Here is a 20,163-nt window from a genome sequence, read left to right as displayed (position 1 = left end):
CTCTTTCCTCCCACATGTGTCACCTTCTCCTGTCCCTGCTGCCACTTCCTAGCTGTTCTTGAAAGTTGTTTCCATCTATCTTCCTTGTTTCAGCCTTAGATCAGATTATATTCATTTCTTGCCCAGATTACAGCTGTACCCTCTTACCTGGTCTTCCAGCCTAACCCCAGTTTCTCTTCAAAGGGGTGCCACAGAATCTTTCTAAATTACAAATCCAGTGCTGGTCTGGTTTTCAGGATGTGACTCCTCTGTGTGGCCTCATGTGGTCTCCGCACCCTCCTGATGTGTAACCACAGACTCTCCTTGTGTGTCTAATTCCCACAGTGGGCAGTGAGTTCTTTGCGCTCTTCCAGCACTCCGTGTGTTTCCACGCCCCCAAGCCTTTGCACATGCTGTACCTTTGACTCCAAAGGCCCTTCCCCTGCTTTTCCTTCCTCTTTCTCAGGCCACAAAATTTGGCCCAGGCGTTGCAGTCTTTGGTTAGGTTTTGTCTTCGGCGTGTTCTCCTGGTCCTTGTATAAGTAAGCCCTGGTCTCTTTTTGTCTCTGACTTGTGCAAAACCTCTGGGGGTAGTTTTGTTGCTATAAGGCAAGAGTGAAATCGTATCAGCATTTCATAAACCAGGATTCTTTTTTTGACTACACCTGTTTAGGACAAAGAATAAGTGTTTGAATTAGAGATTTTTTTTTTTAATTTAAGTTCTGGGGTACATGTGCAGATTGTGCAGGTTTGTTACATAGGTATACACATGCCATGGTGGTTTGCTGCACCCATCAACCTGTCATCTACATTAGGTATTTCTCCTAATGCTGTCCCCCACCCAGCTCCCCACCTCCTGAGACACTAATAAACTACAGTTGTGGTCTCTTTCTATTCCAGTTTCGGGTTCTTCCATTTCCTGTATTTAATTTTTTGTCTTTCAAAGGAAATTATTTTAACTGACATTTTGTTCAGTGCGTTCTCTCCTACTTTTTGTAGCTGCCATAATACTTTTTTGTTTTGTTTTGTTTGTTTTTTGAGATGGAGTCTCGCTCTGTCGCCCAGGCTGGAGTGCAGTGGTGTGATCTCGGCTCACTGCAACCTCTGTCTCTCAGGTTCAAGCAGTTCTCTAACCTCAGCCTCCCAAGTAGCTGGGATTATAGGTGTGTACCACCATGCCCAGCTAATTTTTGTATTTTTAGTAGAGAGAGGTGTCAGCATGTTGGCGAGGCTGGTCTCAGGTGATCTGTCTGCCTCGACCTCCCAAATTGCTGGGATTACAGGCGTGAGCCACCTTGTCTGGCTACTTTTTTCTTTTTTTTTAATGAAAGTTTATTCTTAAATGTATAACAAGCTCCAAGACCATACTTCATTCTACCTATAGATGGCAAAAGATATTATGGCAGGGAATACAGATGTTTAAACAGGAATGGAACCCAGGGTCACTATTGCCTCAAGCACAAAGAACTGCTGGTTTTTTGCTGGATTTCTTAATAACACCTGTGACCAGGGGCCCTTCCCTGTCACTTCTCGCCCCTGGAGTTTCTTCTCCTCCTCTTTTTGTTTCTACTTGAAAGCCTTATCTTCCTTGTCCATCTCCTTGGCCACTTCCTGAGCGGTTTTAGAGCTTCTTAACACCTGTGAGCCATGTAAGCATGCTGTCCGTGCCGGCTCAGCTCGCTTACCCTCCGTTCATAATCCTTTTTAGCTTTTACTTTTTGCATGTACTTGTTTTTTTCTTTTTGTTCTTTATTTTTTGACAACAGGGCAAGATCAACTAAGGGTTTTTAAAATTTAGTTAATCATTATTACTTTGGTGTAGATGCTTGTATAAGTGCTTTCTTGTTAATCATGCCTTAGAGAACTAGAATATTATTTTCTGCTCATTTACATTCTTTATGTATATGTTTTCTGGGTTCACAGTATGTTAACTTCAGCATCTTGTCTATAATTAACATAGAAAAAGTCTTTATCCTTATTTTACCAAAAGCATCAAATAAGATAGACAGTGAGACCCTGTCAAAAAAATTAAAATTTGCCGTTTTAACCAAGTGTACAGTTCAGTGATATTAAGTATATTCACATTGTTAAGACAGTCACTCTCTAGAACTTTTCATCTTGCAGAACTAAAACTCTATACCCCCTGTATGACATATCCTCAATTTTTTTTTTTTTTTTTTTTTTTAGGAAGGAAGGGAGGAAAGGAGGAGGGAAGGGGAGGGAAGGGAGGGGAGGGGAGGGGAGGGGAGGGGAGGGGAGGGGAGGGGAGGGATCAGGCAATGAGAGAGACATTGCCAACATGAATCTAGAGGTCTACAAGTTGATTTCTTTTTTTCTTTTTTTGAGAGAAGGAAAGAAAAAGAGTGAAGGAGAGGAAGAAAGAGGAAGAAGAAGAGGGAGAGAGAATGGAAATGTTGCTTTATTCTTTAAAAAAAAAAAGGGTATTAATAATGGTCAATCAATATTTCATTTAAACCTACGAGTAGGTGTGATGTGGTATTGACAAGAATGTATATTTTGTGTATTTAAAGTGCAGAGCTCTATAAATATTTATTAAGTTTACTTGTTCCGGATCTGAGTTCGAGTCCTTGATATCCTTATTCATTTTCTGTCTCATTGAATCTAAGTCTCTATGTATCTGGGTGTTAGGATCGTTAGCTCTTGTTGTTGCATTGATCCTTTTACCACTATATCTTTGTTGCTTTAAAATCTATTTTATCAGATACAAGAATTGCAACTCCTGCTTTTTATTTATTTGTTTATTTTTGCTCTCCATTTGGTTGGTAAATCTTTCTGAGTCTTTGTGTATCCTTGCATGTGAAGTGGGTCTGGATGTAGCATACCGTTGGGTTTTGGCTGTATCTTTTGATTGGGGGATTTAGTCGATTTAAATTTAGGATTACTGCCATTTGATGTTAACTGGCTGTTTTATCCATTTGTTGATGTAAATTCTTCTTTATGTTGATGCTCTTTCCTTTTTGGTATATTTTTAGAAAGGCTAATACTGGTTGTTTTTTTCTATGTGTAATGCTTCTTTCAGAAGCTCTTGTAAAGCAGGCCTGGTGGTAATAAAATCTCTGAGTACTTGCTTGTTCATAAAAGATTTTCTTTTTCCTTCAGTTGTGAAGCTCAGTTTGGCTGGATATGAAATTCTGGGCTGAAAGTTCTGCTCTTTAAGGATGTTGAATATTGGCCCCCACTCTCTTCTGGCTTGTAGAGTTTCTGCTGAGAGATCTGCTGTAAGTCTGATAGGCTTCCCTTTGTGGGTAACCTGACCTTTCTCTCTGGCTGCCCTTAGTATTTTCTCCTTCGTTTCAACCCTGGTGAATCTAACGATTATGTGCCTTGGGGTTGCTCTTCTTGAGGAATATCTTTGTGGTGTTCTCTGTATTACCTGGGGTTGAATATTGTCCTGCTTTGCTAGTTTAGGAAAATTTTCCTGAGTAATATCCTGAAGAATATTTTCCAGCTTGGATTCATTCTCTGTCGCATTCAGGTACACCTATCAAACGTAAATTTGGTCTTTTCACATAGTCCCACATTTCTTGGAGACTTTGTTCATTCCTTTTTATCCTTTTTTCTCTAATCTTGTCTTCTCATTTTATTTCATTAAGTTGGACTTTGACTTCTGATATCCTTTCTTCTGCTTGAACAATTCGAGTGTTTAAACCTGTGCATACTTCTCGGAGTTCCTGTATTGTATTCTTCAGTTCCATTAATTCACTTATATTCCTCTCTAAGTTGTCTATTCTCATTAGGATTTCGTCGAACCTTTTTTCAAAGTTCTTAGTTTCTTTACATTGGGCTACCACATGTTCTTTTAACCCACAGAAGTTTCTTATTATCCATCTTCTGAAGCCTGATTCTGTTAATGGGATGTGCTCATTCTCCATCAAGCCTTGTTCCCTTGTCAATGAGGAACTGTGATCCTCTGTAGAGGGAGAGGCATTCTGATTTTGAGTATTCTCAGCCTTTTTACGCTGGTTTCTTTCCATCATTGTAAATTTATCCACCTGTCGTCTTTGTAATTACCAACTTTCAAATTAGGTCTCTGAGTGGACGTCCAAGTTGTTAATTCCCAGGGCCAAAATATGAGCAACCCACTGCGCTGGCCAAAACAGCAGCATTAAGACTGATGGTGCTTTTCTGCCTGGGAATCTCCAGTCTGGCTTCCTTGTTGAGTCCCTAATAGGCGACTGCCTTCCCAGAGCTCCAAACCTCGGTCAGAAGGGGAACCAGTCCCGTTTACTCTGCACCAAGAGCTGCTGCACCAAGGAGCCGGCAAAACCGCTGCCCAGCCGCAAGAGTCGCGCTGGCGACCCGTGTGGCTCCTCCACTGGGAATCTTCTGCTCCATGAGCAACGAAAATTTGTCTGAAAGTGTGGCATCCTCTCATTCTCTGCGCTTTCACTGGGAGCTGCAATTCCAAGATGTTAGCGATCAGCCATCTTGGATCATTCTCCCATATCCTCAATTTTTAAAACATGTTATAGGTATGCTTTTATGTTAGTAAATGTGATTATACAATATTTTATTTAATCAGGTTGGTGGTAGTGGTTGTTGTTTTGCCATGGAATCTCACTCTGTCAGCCAGGCTAGAGTGCACTGGCGCGATTTTGGCTCACTGCAACCTCCCCGGGGTTCAAGCGATTCTCCTGCCTCAGCCTCCCAAGTACCTTGACTACAGGTACCTGCCACCATGCCCAGCTAATTTTTGTATTTTTAGTAGAGATGGGGTTATATCTTATTGGCCAGGCTGGTCTCGAACTGCTGACCTTGTGATCCTTCTACCTCAGCCTCCCAAAGTGCTGGGATTACAGGCATGAGCCACTTCTCCTGGCCTTAATCAGTTTTTTGAAAGGGGTGATACATACACATCAAACAAGCTTCAAATGATACAACTATGGTATTGAATGAAAACAGCAAATTTTCCACCTCTGTCCTTAGCCACCACTTCTAGACTCTCTTAGAGGTAACCACCTTTCCCAATTTCTTGTCAGTGTTTCTATGTATTGTTCAATTTATGTACCCAGGCTTCATTTCTCTCTTTTTTTTGTTTTTAATAGAGATGGGGTTTCACCATGTTGGCCAGGCTGATCTCGAACTCCTGACCTCGGGTGATCCGCCCACCTCGGCTTCCCAAAGTGCTGGGATTATAGGCATGAGCCACCACGCCCAGCCACACTTAATTGCTCTTAATATTTTGCTAATATAAAAGCATTTCGGTCAGACATGGTGGCTCACACCTATATTCCTACCACTTTGGAAGGCCAGAGTGAGAGTATTGCCTGAGCCCAGGAGTTCAAGACCAGCCTGAGCAATATAGTGAGACCTAGTCTCTACAAAAAAAAAACAAAAACAAAAAAACATAAAAGAAACTAGCCAGGCATGGTGGCATTCGCCTGTAGTCCCACCTACTGGTGTTGTAGTGGAGCGAGCATAGAAAGTTAACACTAAGACAAAACTATGCTAAATTGCAGGGTTTTTATTGCTGGAGGCCCTGGACGACTCAAGTCTCTTCAACCTGTGGCCCCAAAAGGAGGGTGTTAAGACCTTTTATACCCGTAAAAATTACCCTGGGAGTAACGGTGAGGGGTGGGGGTGGGGGTGAGGGACTTGAGACATTCTGAGGGCTAGTGGATTCTGTAAATTATCTTCTGGGCAGAGATGAGGGTGAGGGGTTTTGGGTGTCCAATGGATTCTTGGGCGAAGATGAGGATGAGGGGCTCTGGACAATCCGAGGGCCAGGGGACTTTTTGGCATTCTGATTGTTACTTAAGTGGTTCACAGAAGTTAAGATCAGCATAAGATCAGCATTCGTTTACACATTGTTTGGGTAGGGTGGCAGTTACAGTCCTTAATTACTTATTACATTTGGGTTATAGAGAGCAGTTTCAACAGAAAGCTGAGGTATGGTTGAGGTATGCAGGTTTATGGGGCTTTTTATCATGTCACGCTGGGGAGGGTGAGGCAGGAGGATTGCTTGAGCCCAGGAGATGAAGTTTGTAGTGACCTATGATCATGCCACTGTATTCCAGCCTGGTTGAAAGAGCCAGACCTTGTCACTGAAAAAGAAAGTACAGAGATGAATATCCTTAGAACTAAAACTTGAAGCACTTTCTTAATTATTTTCTTAAGATAAATCCCTATAAGTAGTATTACGGGCTCAAAGAGCATACATATTTTTAAGGCTTGTGATGCACACTGTCAAATTCCATGCAGAAGTATTGTGCTGGTTTTCTGTCTCACAAGAAGTATATGCCAGCATCAGGCAGAATTATTTATATAAATGGTTTTTAGGATCCTATGAACAGCATTAACTGCGCCTTTCTCTGCTAAAACAACTTTTCTTTTTTTCTGAGACCATCTCTCACTCTGTCACACAGGCTGGAGTGCAGTGACACGATCTTGGCTCACTGCAACCTCTGTTTCCTGGGTTGAAACAATTCCCCTGCCTCAGCCCCTGCTAAGTAGCTGGGACTATAGGTGCCTGCCACCATGCCCAACTAATTTTTAGTAGAGACAGGGTTTAACCATGTTGGCCAGGCTGGTCTTGAACTCCTGATCTCAAATGATCTGCCTGCCCGGACCTCCCAAAGTGCTGGGATTACATGTGTGAACCACTGCGCCTGGCCTGAAACCAGCTTCTATATAAGTGATTGTTACTTTCTACTCTTTCCTCTTCCCTAGCAGGTTTTCTTAAATGTTTTCTTGGAGCCTTAAAGATAGAGATGACAGAAATGACTGGTGTGTCGCTGAAACGCAGGGCCCTTGTTGTCGAAGATAATGACAGTGGGGTCCCAGCTGAGGAGACAAAAAAACAGAAGTTCTCAGAATGCAATCCAACCAAAGATCAAGATGGGCTACAGAATGACTTTCTGTCCATCAGTGAAGACATGCCTGGGCCTCCTGACACTGTCAGTGCTGGGAAAGGTGGAGAGAATTCTGAGGCTCAGTTGGAAGACGAGGAAGAGGAGGAAGATGGACTTTCAGAGGAGTGTGAGGAGGAGGAATCAGAGAGTTTTGCAGACATGATGAAGCATGGACTCACTGAGGCTGACGTAGGCATCACCAAGTTTGTGAGTTCTCATCAAGGGTTCTCAGGAATCTTAAAAGAAAGGTATGTTTAGTTTATGTATAAAGTTATTTTGATGGATTAGGTTTCTTCTTTAGAAAGAAATCAGTTTTATATTCTTCCATTTAGCTTTCTATCTCCAAGGATTGTTTATACTGCTGGTCAAAAGGAATAGGATGAGGGAAACCTGCCTGAATAAATAAATAGCCTTAGATTTTAAATTTTTAATTAATTTTTTCCCCTTTTTTGAGAGAAGCTCTCACTCTGTCACCCAGGATGGCATGCAATGGCAACATCATGGCTCAAATAAATTCATTGACTGGGTGTGGTGGCTCACGCCTGTTACCCCAGCCCTTTGGGTGGCTGAGGCAAGAGGATCTGGGGTCAGGACTTTGAGACCAGCCTGGCCAACATGGTGAAACGACACCTCTACTGAAAATACAAAAGTTAGCTGGGCATAGTGTCAAGCACCTGTAACCCCAGCTACTCGGAGGGTGAGGCAAGAGAATCACTTGAACCTGGGAGGTGGGGGGCGTGAACTGAGATCGCACCACTGCATTCCAGCCTGCCCAACAAAGTGAGACTTCGTCTTAAAGAATAAATAAGTAAATTCATTTAAATGGTTTCAGGTGTTCTCCTGACTGTGTTTTATAATCTTAAACTCTTTTTTCACTTGAATGTACCACAGCTGTGGTAGAAGAAGGTAGTCTTTGGAGCCAGATAGATCCCAGTGTAAATCCAGTTCTCTACTTAGTAATTACTTCGCTTCTGTGAACCTCAGTGTTCTTATTTAAAAAATGGATCAGGCCGGTATAGTGGCTCATGCCTGTAATCCCAGCACTTTGGGAGGCCCGAGGCAGGCAGATCACTTGACATCAGGAGTTCAAGACCAGCCTGGCCAACATAGGGAAACCCGATCTCTACTAAAAATACAAAAATGAGCCAGACATGGTGGGTAGCAAGACTCTGTCTCAAAAAATAATAAAAATAAAATAAAATAGGATGAGCACAGCACACCTGTAATCCCAGCACTTTGGGAGGCTGAGGTGGGTACATTACCTGAGGTCGGGAGTTTGAGACCAGCCTGACCAACATGGAGAAACCCTGTCTCACTAAAAATATAAAAAATTAGCCGGGTGTTGTGGCTTATACCTGTAATCCCAGCTACTTGGGAGGATGAGGTAGGAGAATCTTTTGAACCCTAGAGGCGGAGGTTGCAGTGAGCCGAGATTGCACCTTTGCAATCCAGCCTGGGCGACAAGAACAAAACTCCATTTGAAAAAGATAAAGCCGTGCGCGGTGGCTCACGCCTGTAATTCCAGCCTTTGGGAGACCGAGGTAGGTCGATCACCTGAGGTTGGGAGTTCAAGACCAACCTGACCAACATGGAGAAACCCTGTCTCTACTAAAAATACGAAAATTAGCCAAGCATGGTGGCGCATGCATGTACTCCCAGCTACTCGGGAGGCTGAGGCAGGAGAATCGTTTGGAGCCGGGAGATCGTGCCATTGCACTCCAGCCTGGGCAACAAGAGCAAAACCCCATCTCAATATAAATAAATAAATATAAAATAAAATAGATTATATACCACATTGGGGTTGTTGAGGAGTTTGAATAATGCATGTAAAATATTTAACATGAAGGCAAGCTTCAGGCTAGTTCAAGTAGACTCACTGGGTTCTGATTCAATTACCGTGTATTATATTTTGTGGCTTAATTTAGTGGGAGCTGTCTGAATAGTCATAGGGTAATGTTTTGTTTTTTTTTTTTTTTTTTTGAGATGGAGTTTCGCCCTTATTACCCAACCTGGAGTGTAATGGTGCAATCTCGGCTCACTGCAACCTCCACCTCCTGGGTTCAAGCAATGTTAGTAAGCTTTTGTTTTTTGTGTTTCTCTGGAAAAATATTTTAGAAGCTTAGAGGGTATTTTCTTAAATTATCATATGAAACTTGAGCCAAGGTGTGGCTCAGCATTCATTAAAAAAAAACAGAAAAGGGCCGGGCGCGGTGGCTCACGCCTGTAATCCCAGCACTTTGGGAGGCAGAGGCGGGTGGATCACGAGATCAAGAGATCGAGACCATCCTGGTCAACAAGGTGAAACCCCGTCTCTACTAAAAATACAAAAAATTAGCTGGGCATGGTGACACGTGGCTGTAATCCCAGCTACTCAGGAGGCTGAGGCAGGAGAATTGCCTGAACCCAGGAGGATGGAGGTTGCAGTGAGCCGAGATCGTGCCATTGCACTCCAGCCTGGGTAACAAGAGCAAAACTCCGTCTCAATTAAAAAAAAACAAGAAACAACAACAAAAAAAAAAAACAGAAAAGGCCAGGTGCGGTGGTTCATACCTGTAATCCCAGCACTTTGAGAGGCTGAGGTGGGCGGATTGCTTGAGGTCAGTAGTTCAAGACCAGCCTGGCCAAAATGGTGAAACCCCATCTCTAGTAAAAATAGAAAAATTAGTGGGGCATGGTGGCACATGCCTGTAATCCCAGCGACTCAGGAGGCTGAGACAAGAGAATCACTTGAACCCAGGAGGTGGAGGTTGCAGTGAGCCAGGATTGTACCATTGTACTCCAGCCTGTGTGACAGAGCAAGACTCCATCTCAAAAAAAAAAAAAACAAACTCCCATGTGATTTTTGCACTGAAGATTTTTAAAAATTCCTTGTTTTGCACAATAGTAAAGCTTACTATTGATCAACTTTATCCTAAAATTAATAGAAAACAGGGTGTTAATTATCTGAAAGTTTATGTTTTCTTTTCATCAGGTACTCCGACTTCGTTGTTCATGAAATAGGAAAAGATGGACGGATCAGCCATTTGAATGACTTGTCCATTCCAGTGGATGAGGAGGTAAAAGTAGCTCTTTAGCAAATGTCACCTTCTGTATAAAAATAGCATTTCCTAGAGATCCAGAAATACAGAGCTTTAATAAAGTTGAATTCTGTGTATGATTCACCGAGTTCTCATGGTTATTTTAAAGGACCCTTCAGAAGATATATTTACAGTTTTGACAGCTGAAGAAAAGCAGCAATTGGAAGAGCTCCAGCTCTTCAAAAATAAGGAAACCAGTGTTGCCATTGAGGTAAATAATGTAGAAATATTTGAAAAGGTTTTTAGGGTTTTGGTTTATTTTTGGGTCAATGTTAAGTGTTTATGCAAAAAGTTACAATGGTTAACAAAATGGTGCCATTGCTTTATTGGATCTAAAGGGTATTTACGCTAAAAAAAATTTTTAATGGGATAGATAACTGGTATCCCAGGTAAATTATATCCCACCACAAGTTATGTTTTGTTTAAAAATATTTTTATTTGGGTGCAGTGCTATGTGGCTATAGTCCTAACTACTATGGAGGCTGAGGCCAGAGGATCTCTTGAGCCTAGGAGTTGAAGACTAGCCTGGACAACATAGTGAGACCCCATCTCTGAGAAAGAATTTCAGGGACCACAAATTAACAAAGATATTTGTTGTTTAGAATCACAGAGTAACTGTTATACCATGGGTCTGTTTCTTTACAGGCATGCGTCACCATACCTGGCTAATTTTTTACTTTTAGTAGAGACATGGTTTCACCATGTTGGTCAAGCTGGTCTCGAACTTCGAACCTCAGGTGATCTGCCCACCATGGGTCTGTTTTAACAGGACCACCATTTGCTGCCTGTCAGGTCTGTGACCCAGGTCAGGTTCTGGCTTCAGCAGTTTCTTGGTCTCAGTTGGGGCTCTGGGAAGGGGAGGAAATGGGGAAAGGAAGTAGGAAAGCATTTGTTTGCTCATCCTGGGTTGATTCTGCTATTGAAGAAATGGAGAGCTCAGCTACTGAGTAGAATAGTAAATGTCATTGTTAAAGCTTTTGTTGACCGGGCACAATGCCTCACACCTGTAATCCCAGCACTTGGGGAGGCCAAGGTGGGCAGATCACTTGAGGTCAGGAGTTTGAGACCAGCCTGGCCAACATGGCAAAACCCCACCTCTACTAAAAATACAAAAAAAATTGGCTGGGTATGGTGGTATGGGCCTGCAGTCCCTGCTACTTGAGAGGCTGAGGCAAGAGAATCACATGAACCCAGGAGACAGAGGTTGCAGTGAGCTAAGATCATACCACTGCACTCCAGCCTGAGTGACAGAGCAAGATTCTATATAAAAAAAAAAAAAATTGGCCGGGTGCGGTGGCTCACGCCTGTAATCCTAGCACTTTGGAAGACCGAGGCGGGTGGATCACGAGGTCAGGAGATCGAGACCATGCTGGTCAACATGGTGAAACCCCGTCTCTACTAAAAATACAAAAAATTAGCTGGGCATGGTGGTGCGTGCCTGTAATCTCAGCTACTCAGGAGGCTAAGGCAGGAGAATTGCCTGAACCCAGGTGGCGGAGGTTTCAGTGAGCCGAGATCACGCCATTGCACTCCAGTCTGGGTAACAACAGCGAAACTCCGTCTCAAAAAAAAAAAATTATGTTAAATTAATTTTGTACCACATTTTAGTGAGCTATGGGTTTTTAGTTATCTGAAATTCCCCCTTCCAGCACTCCTAGTTAATAAATTTACTGCAGCTTTTCAGAATCCATTATCTGCCTCTTGTCTCCCTCCCCACTTGAACTTGCCAAGTGTGTGGTATTACAATGTTAGAGATCTGGAATTACTGACAAAATCTTTTTTTTTTGAGACAGAGTTTCGCTCTTATTACCCAGGCTGGAATGCAATGGTGCGATCTCGGCTCACTGCAACCTCCGCCTCCTGGGTTCAAGCCATTCTCCTACCTCAGCCTCCCGAGTAGCTGGGACTACAGGCCGCGCCACCATGCCCAGCTAAGTTTTGTATTTTTAGTAGGGACGGGGTTTCATCATGTTAACCGGGATGGTCTCGATTTCTTGAGCTCGTGATCCACCCTCCTCTGCCTCCCAAAGTGCTGGGATTATAGGCATGAGCCACCGCGCCCGGCCTTACTGACAAAATCTTTAGATGAAATCTTAAGCAATGCCAGGAAGAAAATTCCTTGCAGGTTTTTAGAGAAATCCAGAATAATCGTTCAGGTTTCCTTTGCTTTTACAATGCAGAGGTTTATCTTAGGCTTTTTTTTTTTTGAGACGGAGTTTCGCTCTTGTTACCCAGGCTGGAGTGCCATGGCGCGATCTCGGCTCACCGCAACCTCCGCCTCCTGGGTTCAGGCAATTCTCCTGCCTCAGCCTCCTGAGTAGCTGGGATTATAGGCACACACCACCATGCCCAGCTAAGATTTTGTATTTTTAGTAGAGACGGGGTTTCACCATGTTGACCAGGATGTTCTTGATCTCTTGACCTCATGATCCACCCGCCTCGGCCTCTCAAAGTGCTGGGATTACAGGCTTGAGCCACCGCGCCCGGCCTATCTTAGGCTTATATGTATTTTCATATACATGTGGTAAAATTTACTATCGTCCTAAAAACTGATGTTTTCCCATCTACCCAAAGTCTTTATGTTTAAAAAGTATAAACTATGAGCAAGTTTCCTCATTTGTAAAATGAAGATAAAAGACTTTCTGAGTTTTTGAGGTCTAACTATGTATTTATATATACAAACTATGATTCTCTTTCCTATCAGTAATTTCAGATCTAGACTCACTTTTTGCTATGAAGAATTGGTTTACCTGTAATTGTAATGTAGTTTGGTGGGATCTTTTTCATGTTTTATTTTGTTGAAATATCATCAAGTTTAGCCAGTAGTAGCTGCGATATTATCTTGATGTTTTCAGCTTGCAGGTTACAACCCATTAATGGATCATGAAATCAGTTTAGCAGTGGTTGATCTCAACTAGCATTTTTAAAAAATAGAATAAAGTAAAGGCTGGGCATAGTGGCTCCTGTGTGGAATTCAGCACTTGGGGAAACCAGGGTGGGCACATCGATTGAGTTCAGGAGATCAAGACCAGCCTGGGCAACATGGCGAAACACTGTTTCTACAAAACATAAAAAATTAGGTGGGCATGGTGGCAGATGCCTGTAGTCCCAGCTACTTGAGAGGCTGAGGTGGGAGGATGGTTGAGCCCAGGAGGCAGAGGTTGCAGTGAGCCAGGGTCTCACCACTACACTCCAGCCTGGGCAACAGAGCCAGACCCTGTCTCAAAAATGCATATAATATAATAAAATAGAAGATATTTGTGCATTGCAAATAGCATGAATATTGTTTTGTGATTTTTTTTTTTTTTCCGATTAGTTTTTTTTTTTTTTTTTGAGACAGAGGTTCGCTCTTGTTACCCAGGCTGGAGTGCAATGGCGCGATCTCGGCTCACTGCAACCTCCGCCTCCTGGGTTCAGGCAATTCTCCTGCCTTGGCCTCCTGAGTAGCTGGGACTACAGGCGCGCACCACCATGCCCAGCTAATTTTTGTGTTTTTAGTAGAGACGGGGTTTCACCTTGTTGACCAGGATGGTCTCGATCTCTTGACCTCATGATCCACCTGCCTTGGCCTCCCAAAGTGCTGGGATTACAGGCTTCAGCCACCACCCCCGGCCTTTTTTTCGGTTCTTGAAGCATATACACACACATTTGTGGTTATATTGAGTAAAGAGGGAGAATGTCTCAGTATGAGATGTACTCACAAACTGAAAACATCATATAACTAGTGAGTTTACATTATGTTGATTCTTCAAGGTGAACCCACGTGCTAGCTAGAACCTCATAAAATAATTTAGAATAGAATTCAATAGGAAGCCGCTGTAGGTTGGCTTGTTCAAAGGGATTGAGTTTCTGATATACCAAAAGGCCTGGTTTTGCTTGCATTTTCATGTAGGAGTCCTGAGGTGTCTATCCAGCAGAGACCCTGAGAGGGAGTATCTGGGTTGGTGGCCCCTCAGTTCCGTAGTCTGTATTTCAAATCCAGCTCTACCACCTTCCAGTGATATAACCAGAGACACAGTTCCTCACTTCTGAATCGATATAATGGTGTTATTTGGGGAGATTACAAAGACTAAATAAAGTGACCAGAGTGCTTTGTACAGTGTCTGCACATGGATGTGCTCCATCAACGGCTCCCAGGATTTGCAATATTGAGAAGCTGTAAAATATTTCTGAGGCTGGGCACTGTGGCTCACGCCTGTAATCTCAACACTTTGGAAGGCCGAGGCAGGTGGATCACTTGAGGCCAGGAGTTTGAGACGAGCCTGGCCCACATGGTAAAATCCCGTCTCTACTAAAAATACAAAAATGAGCCTGGCATGGTGGCGCGTGCCTGTAATCCCAGCTACTCAGGAGGCTGAGGCAGGAGAATCCCTTGAACCCAGGAGGCGGAGGTTGCAGTGAGCTGAGATCACTCCAACCTGGGCGACAGAGTGAGACTATCCAAAAAAAAACCCAAAAATATATTCCTGAAATTGTATGCAGACACTTTTGTTATTTTGCATAGTTAATAAGGTGAGCAGTGTTTTTACTAATTCACCATATTAGTTCCCTATTTAATGTTTGTTAACTTAGTGGTGTTGCTATCTGTTTTTTTTTTTTTTTAATAGGTTATCGAGGACACCAAAGAGAAAAGAACCATCATCCATCAGGCTATCAAATCTCTGTTTCCAGGATTAGAGACAAAAACAGAGGATAGGGAGGGGAAGAAGTACATTGTAGCCTACCACGCAGCTGGGAAAAAGGCTTTGGCAAGTAGGTGTCTGAGTGGCTTCTTCCTGCCAGATGGCCGTGAAAGGCAGGCCTCACTGCTGGTTAGCCTTGCCTGTTTATGTTCTAGGGCTACCCTCAGAGAACAATATTGATCATGTCCCTCCTTCAGAGAGGGTGAGTACTGTCATTTCAGATGCCAGCGCAGTCCTGCAGCCTGTCTGGCAAGGGGCATAAGGTCTTCTATGTGAGTAAAGATTTGCTGAAATTATAGTGGTGCCTGAGAGACAGTCTTAGAGATTTGATGTGCTCCCTGAAGAGCAGAGCATGCTGAGTTGCAATTCAAGAAGAAAATGGAAGTATTGCTCATTCTGTGTTCTTCATGGAGGAGAGAAGGCTTTCAGATGAACAAAAATTGCTTATTCCGCTGGCATATTTTGGCAAGGCCCCTATATTGAAAGAACTTTTGCTTTCCAACTTTTATCTTCTTCAGTCACACATAAAAAATAGGAAATATATACAAAGACATCCTTTTGTCTCAGCCCATCTTTTGTTGTGCATCATTCATTTGAAATGGGCATATTGCCAGTGAGTCACCGATATTTGTTCTAATGTGTTTTCCACAGCCACAAAAGTTTCTATTTGCATATAACCTTTAAGAAAAATTGGGTAATTTTTTTTCTTTTACCTACCATATTGACAGATAAGATTTGAATGAAAATTACAACAAGAAAAAGTTATTTCCTTACCCTCTTCTCCTGCCCGTGATGGCCTGTATTAATGAACAATTATTCCTAGATATATTTGTTGGAACAAAATTCTAAGACGATATAGCAAAAACTATTAGGGCTCTATCAGTATTCTTTTAGGTTAATTCAAAAGATAATACTGTGATGGATGAAGCCTTGATTGCTTATAACCATGTTTCTAGTGAAATGAGAGGCTATAACAAAAAAGAGAACAGGAAGAAAGTTTAGCTATGCCTCAGGAAATAATCTAGGCCAGTCAGCAAGACAGGATAGTGCTATAGAAGCGAGATACCTGAGCAGTTACAGAGGAGGAGGTGGAGATCAGAGGCCAGTATTCAGTGAACACTGAAAAGAAGAGTCAGATGATGTGTCCTGTTACTGCTCAGGGCATGAGTTCTTAATCACTCTTCACTCCACAAATGAATGGTGTGGTTGCTGTTTGTTTCTTTAATGTCTGGGTCATATTATAAAATACCACCTGAGCAGCCTTTTTTCAGCCAAGGCTGCTCAAAGAGTAGTAAGCCCAGTGGAAAGTGATTTGAGCAACTGTTGCTTCTGTTCTCTCAAGGATGGTGTACAGCTAGTAACTACTCTAGATGGAGAGGAGAGATAACTCATTACAGACAGCGATGCCTTGAGGCATGTGGTCCTATTTCTCTCAGGGAACCCAGTTGGGAAGGAGGCAAGGCAGTTGTTTCTTGTTAAGAAACAGCCCACATTGGTCAGCAGTGCTGCCCATTATGAAGGCAGGAAGACAAGGCAAGGTCTTGTTCCGCTTGGTGTGGTCTGAGGAAGCAGGTTGGAAAAGGCAAAAGCTGTTTTTTTGACTGGTGGCTTTTTGAAAGTGATCATCATTTCTTAGGAAGCTAGGTTTTGTGAGAGGATGGAGGGCATTTGCAGGCCAAAGTGGCCATTACAGTCTTTCTACCCATCACCTTCAATAAACACAGTGCCAGATCTCTCATGTGTTTTTATCCCCATTTTTTCTGCTTATGCCACACCCACGTTTCCATTTTTTGTTGTTACAAAGTTTCCTTAAGATTTTACAAGTGAAGTACTGAGCTATGTGATGTGAACTACCCTTCCCCATTTCCCTTTGGACACCTTCAGTAAGACAGGAATTTCTCACTTTAAAAAGAAGCAAGAAGGAAGGCTAGATTGGATCAACCCCGCTTTTATAGAGAACTACACTTCTTGGGATTGCGGTGTTGTGACATTTATTCAATGAAAGAACTAAATCTCTGCCATCTGAGCTGTTCTCTCCCACCTCCTCATGGAAGGCCACCCTGGCCCAGTTGGGCCCTTAGGAGCCTGCATTTTTCTTTTACAGACACCACTCTCCCCAAGCTGAGAGTGGCCTAAAGTGAACATCCTCAGGAAAGGAGGAAGAGCTGGTATCCAAAGATTGTTCATGTCCCTCTACCAGTGACAGCTTGTCCTCCTGAGCCGTCTTGCCTAGCATTTGAGTGGTTTAGCTTTTAAAGTATCATTACAAAGCTTTGCAGTTTACAAATGTTTTTAAGCTGTATTACTACCAGACCCTGATAGAAATTGTCATTGGTGGGTTTTACAATATCTTGCAGATTCACAATATTCTTTTTTCTTTTTTTTTTTTTTTGAGACGGAGTTTCGCTCTTGTTACCCAGGCTGGAGTGCCATGGCATGATCTTGGCTCACCGCAACCTCCACCTCCTGGGTTCAGGCAATTCTCCTGCCTCAGCCTCCTGAGTAGCTGGGATTACAGGCACGCGCCACCATGCCCAGCTAAGTTTTTGTAGAGACGGGGTTTCACCATGTTGACCAGGATGTTTTCGATCTCTTGACCTCGTGATTCACCCACCTCGGCCTCCCAAAGTGCTGGGATTACAGGCTTGAGCCACCGCGCCCGGCCAAGAACACAGTTTTTAACGACTTACATAAAAAAGGAAAATTCTGCCATGTGATATGTATAGGTTCTCTATACTTTCTGAAATGAATGGTCCCCAGGAGGGATCCCTGTATGTAGGAATACATAGAGACTCAGGAGTAAGAGCCAGGCAGGTACAAAGAAGCTCTCTGGGAAAGGCTGGTGTTACGGAATCCAGAGGAATAGGGAATCCCAGTAAGTCAATGGACTATCGTTGCTTCTATTCCTGTAGCAATGGAAAATGCCACAGGTAGGTCCAGCAAGATAATTACTCTGAAACCTGTCTATCAGTTTAGCAACATGGAAGTTATTGGTGTCTTTTTGCCAGAGCATTCTAGTGGAATGATGAGGTTGGAAACCAGTTTACACAGTAGGTTGAGGTGGAAGGTAGTGTAGTATACAGACTGCTTATTCAAATAACCTGCAAAGAGGAGAAGAGAAGGGAACATGATTAAGGAGGAGAGAACATATCTTAGGTTTTTAAGATGGAAGAGCCGTGAGTTATTTATATACGCAAGGGAGACAATGGAGGGCCTGTTGTGGTGGCTCATGCTTGTAATCCCAGCACCTTGGGAAGCCTAGGTGGGCAGATTACCTGAGGCATTTAGTTCCAGACCAGCCTGGCCAACAGGGCAAAACCTCATTTCTATAAAAAGAAAAAAAAAAATTAGAAAAAGGAAAGAGACAATGGAGAGGGATGGTGAAAGTTCAGGGAGAAGAATAACAAAATAAGATAATGGATGGAACAGGATCCCTGAAAAGGCTGAAGGTTGGTGTGCAGGGGTGCAGTGGTGGGAATGACCTTGCATAAGAAGGAAAGAATGTTCCGCATGCTACCATCCTTTGATCTTTCTCGGCTACAAACATTTTTCCTTCCTTATTCATGGAGATCTCTGCGCTCAATACATAAACTTCCTGAACTTGGTTTCCCTTTTATCTGGTTTCCATTTTTACTAGACTGGGACTGCCTTGTCAGGCCCTCAGAGAGTGGAAGCAGCCTTCTTCAAATAGGAACCATATTACCCAGCCTGGGAATTCTGTGCATTTGCAGTATAAATCACTGTCTCAAAAATGCCTGCAAGTTATTTTAAATTCACTCAAATTATAAAGCTAAGTATATGCTGCTTAGCATTCTTAGGGGGTGGAATTTTATAAAGTCATACAAATTGCCAAAAGTAAATTCAGACTCACTGATTTTCTGTTATTTAAAATATTCCCAGTTAATCAATGCATATACTTACTGTTTTGTATATTGATTGCACTTAGAAAAAGAATGCATACTTGTATCTGTTGTTTGCAAAGGAGATAATTGTATGCATGCTCAGTGCTTGGATTTGCTAAATGGAGGATGCATGCTTGTGAGCCAAAACTCGCACTCCGTTGTCCTGGTTTCTCTTAAGGTATAGCAGCATTTAGTTTTTTAGTCTTGTAACTTCATTTATTTCTTGCCATTGTACTTAATTATGAATTCTCTGAGGGAGTAATTAAGAAAAATATATGCATACTTCATCAACTTATATCACAAGTATTTTTAAAGTTTTTATTGTGGCCATTTTCAAACTTGTACACAAATAGAGGAAATAGTATATGGAACCTGTGTACCCATAAATCATCTTTAAGATTATCAAACATTCTGTTGTTCTATTGATCTATTCTTCCTACCTTTTTTTTCTTGCTGGAGCATTTTAAGGGAAATTTTACATAGCATGGCTTTTCACTCATAAATATTTCAGTATGTATTTGCCAGATAAGGACTGAAACCCCAAACTATTATCACAATCAAAAACATCAGTAATTTCTTCCCATCACATACCTATTGCATATTTGGTTTTGCTGTATCTCAAAATGTCTCTTACATACAGATGACTTGTTCAAAGAATGATAAAAACAAGGCCAGAACATTGCACTCATTTATAAGTCTCAAGTCATCTCTTAAATCATTTTAAATCTATAAAGAACTTGCTGTTTTCTATATATTTAACATTTTTCAAATTTAAAAGTCTTCATAATTCAATGCAAGAAACTAATGAAATGCAGAAAAATACAAAGCAAAGCAATAATTACTTGTAGCCTAACCACCAAAGAAAACAGATAATCACAAATAGCATTTTGGTACGTGTCCTCCCATATTTAAGAAAACAAATCTCTTTTTGCGGAAGGATTTACTGTCTAGTCTTAAACATTTTGCTTTATCCCAGGGGTTCAGACAGTGCAGCTTTGAGGATGAACTAACATACTCTTATGAAGGTGTTGAGACAAGGAGGCTGTACCTGTAGAAGAATTTTCTAGTTGTTCATTGTTTGCCTCTACAGCTTTCCATTGTTAATGTCTAAATGGCTGTTAACCCACCGCATAACTCCCAGGTGCTGTAGAAGTCCTCAGTGTAAACCATGAGATCATTTGCATGTTCACCTCTAAAGCACTTTAATATTATAAATTAAACATTGCTTTTTTGTAATCTTTATGCTGTGCATTTGGACAGAGGTCAGAACTGCAGCAGGTAAGAGCATTTGGCATTTCATATATGTAAAGTGAAATGCCAAAGATTTTGTCACAAGTGCTAAGTATAGACAACTTAGCTTAACTGATAGTGAGCTGGAAGGAAACTCAAGTGATCTCCCTACTCAACAATTTTCTGAAGAACTTGTGAGGAATTCACACCAAGAGCTAACGAAATACTTGTAATACTTTTCTGTCCAAGACAGAAAAAACTCACATATTTATCAAGAAGGAAGGGTGATTCACTAGACATACATGCTATGGCAGTTTTTTGAAATGGTTTATGGATTATTTTGTTCTTTTCATTGTAGCTTAAATCACTAACTTACCAAACAGTGCTTTTGCCTTGACGAAGCCAGGTATCCAAGTACCAA

At 42.1% G+C, this 20,163-nt stretch overlaps 1 protein-coding gene across 12 annotated transcripts in view; it reads left to right on the top strand.

Annotated features, from left to right (window-relative positions):
• PUS7 (pseudouridine synthase 7) overlaps positions 1-20,163 on the top strand; it is a 71,832-nt gene that overhangs the window by 7,443 nt on the left and 44,226 nt on the right. For 4 of the 12 annotated variants that reach the window (XR_013524066.1, XM_009002619.5, XM_009002617.5 and 1 more), the window contains exons 2-6: positions 6,670-7,099; positions 9,823-9,907; positions 10,038-10,139; positions 14,536-14,680; positions 19,773-19,790. Coding sequence is in view for 9 of the 12 variants with exons in the window: in XM_009002619.5 (XP_009000867.3) it covers positions 6,711-7,099; positions 9,823-9,907; positions 10,038-10,139; positions 14,536-14,680; positions 19,773-19,790 (739 nt within the window). In the remaining 3 variants the exon portion in view is untranslated. Of the gene's footprint in view, positions 1-6,669; positions 7,100-8,725; positions 8,921-9,822; positions 9,908-10,037; positions 10,140-14,535; positions 14,681-19,772; positions 19,791-20,163 lie in introns of those variants that run through there. The other 8 variants (XR_013524067.1, XM_078343110.1, XM_009002615.5 and 5 more) reach the window with 5 other exon arrangements.

The sequence above is a fragment of the Callithrix jacchus genome, chromosome 11 (genome assembly GCF_049354715.1).
Source record: "Callithrix jacchus isolate 240 chromosome 11, calJac240_pri, whole genome shotgun sequence".
NCBI lineage: Eukaryota > Metazoa > Chordata > Mammalia > Primates > Cebidae > Callithrix > Callithrix jacchus.
The sequence above is the reverse complement of the archived record's forward strand: the minus strand, read 5'-3'. Positions and strand labels throughout refer to the sequence as shown.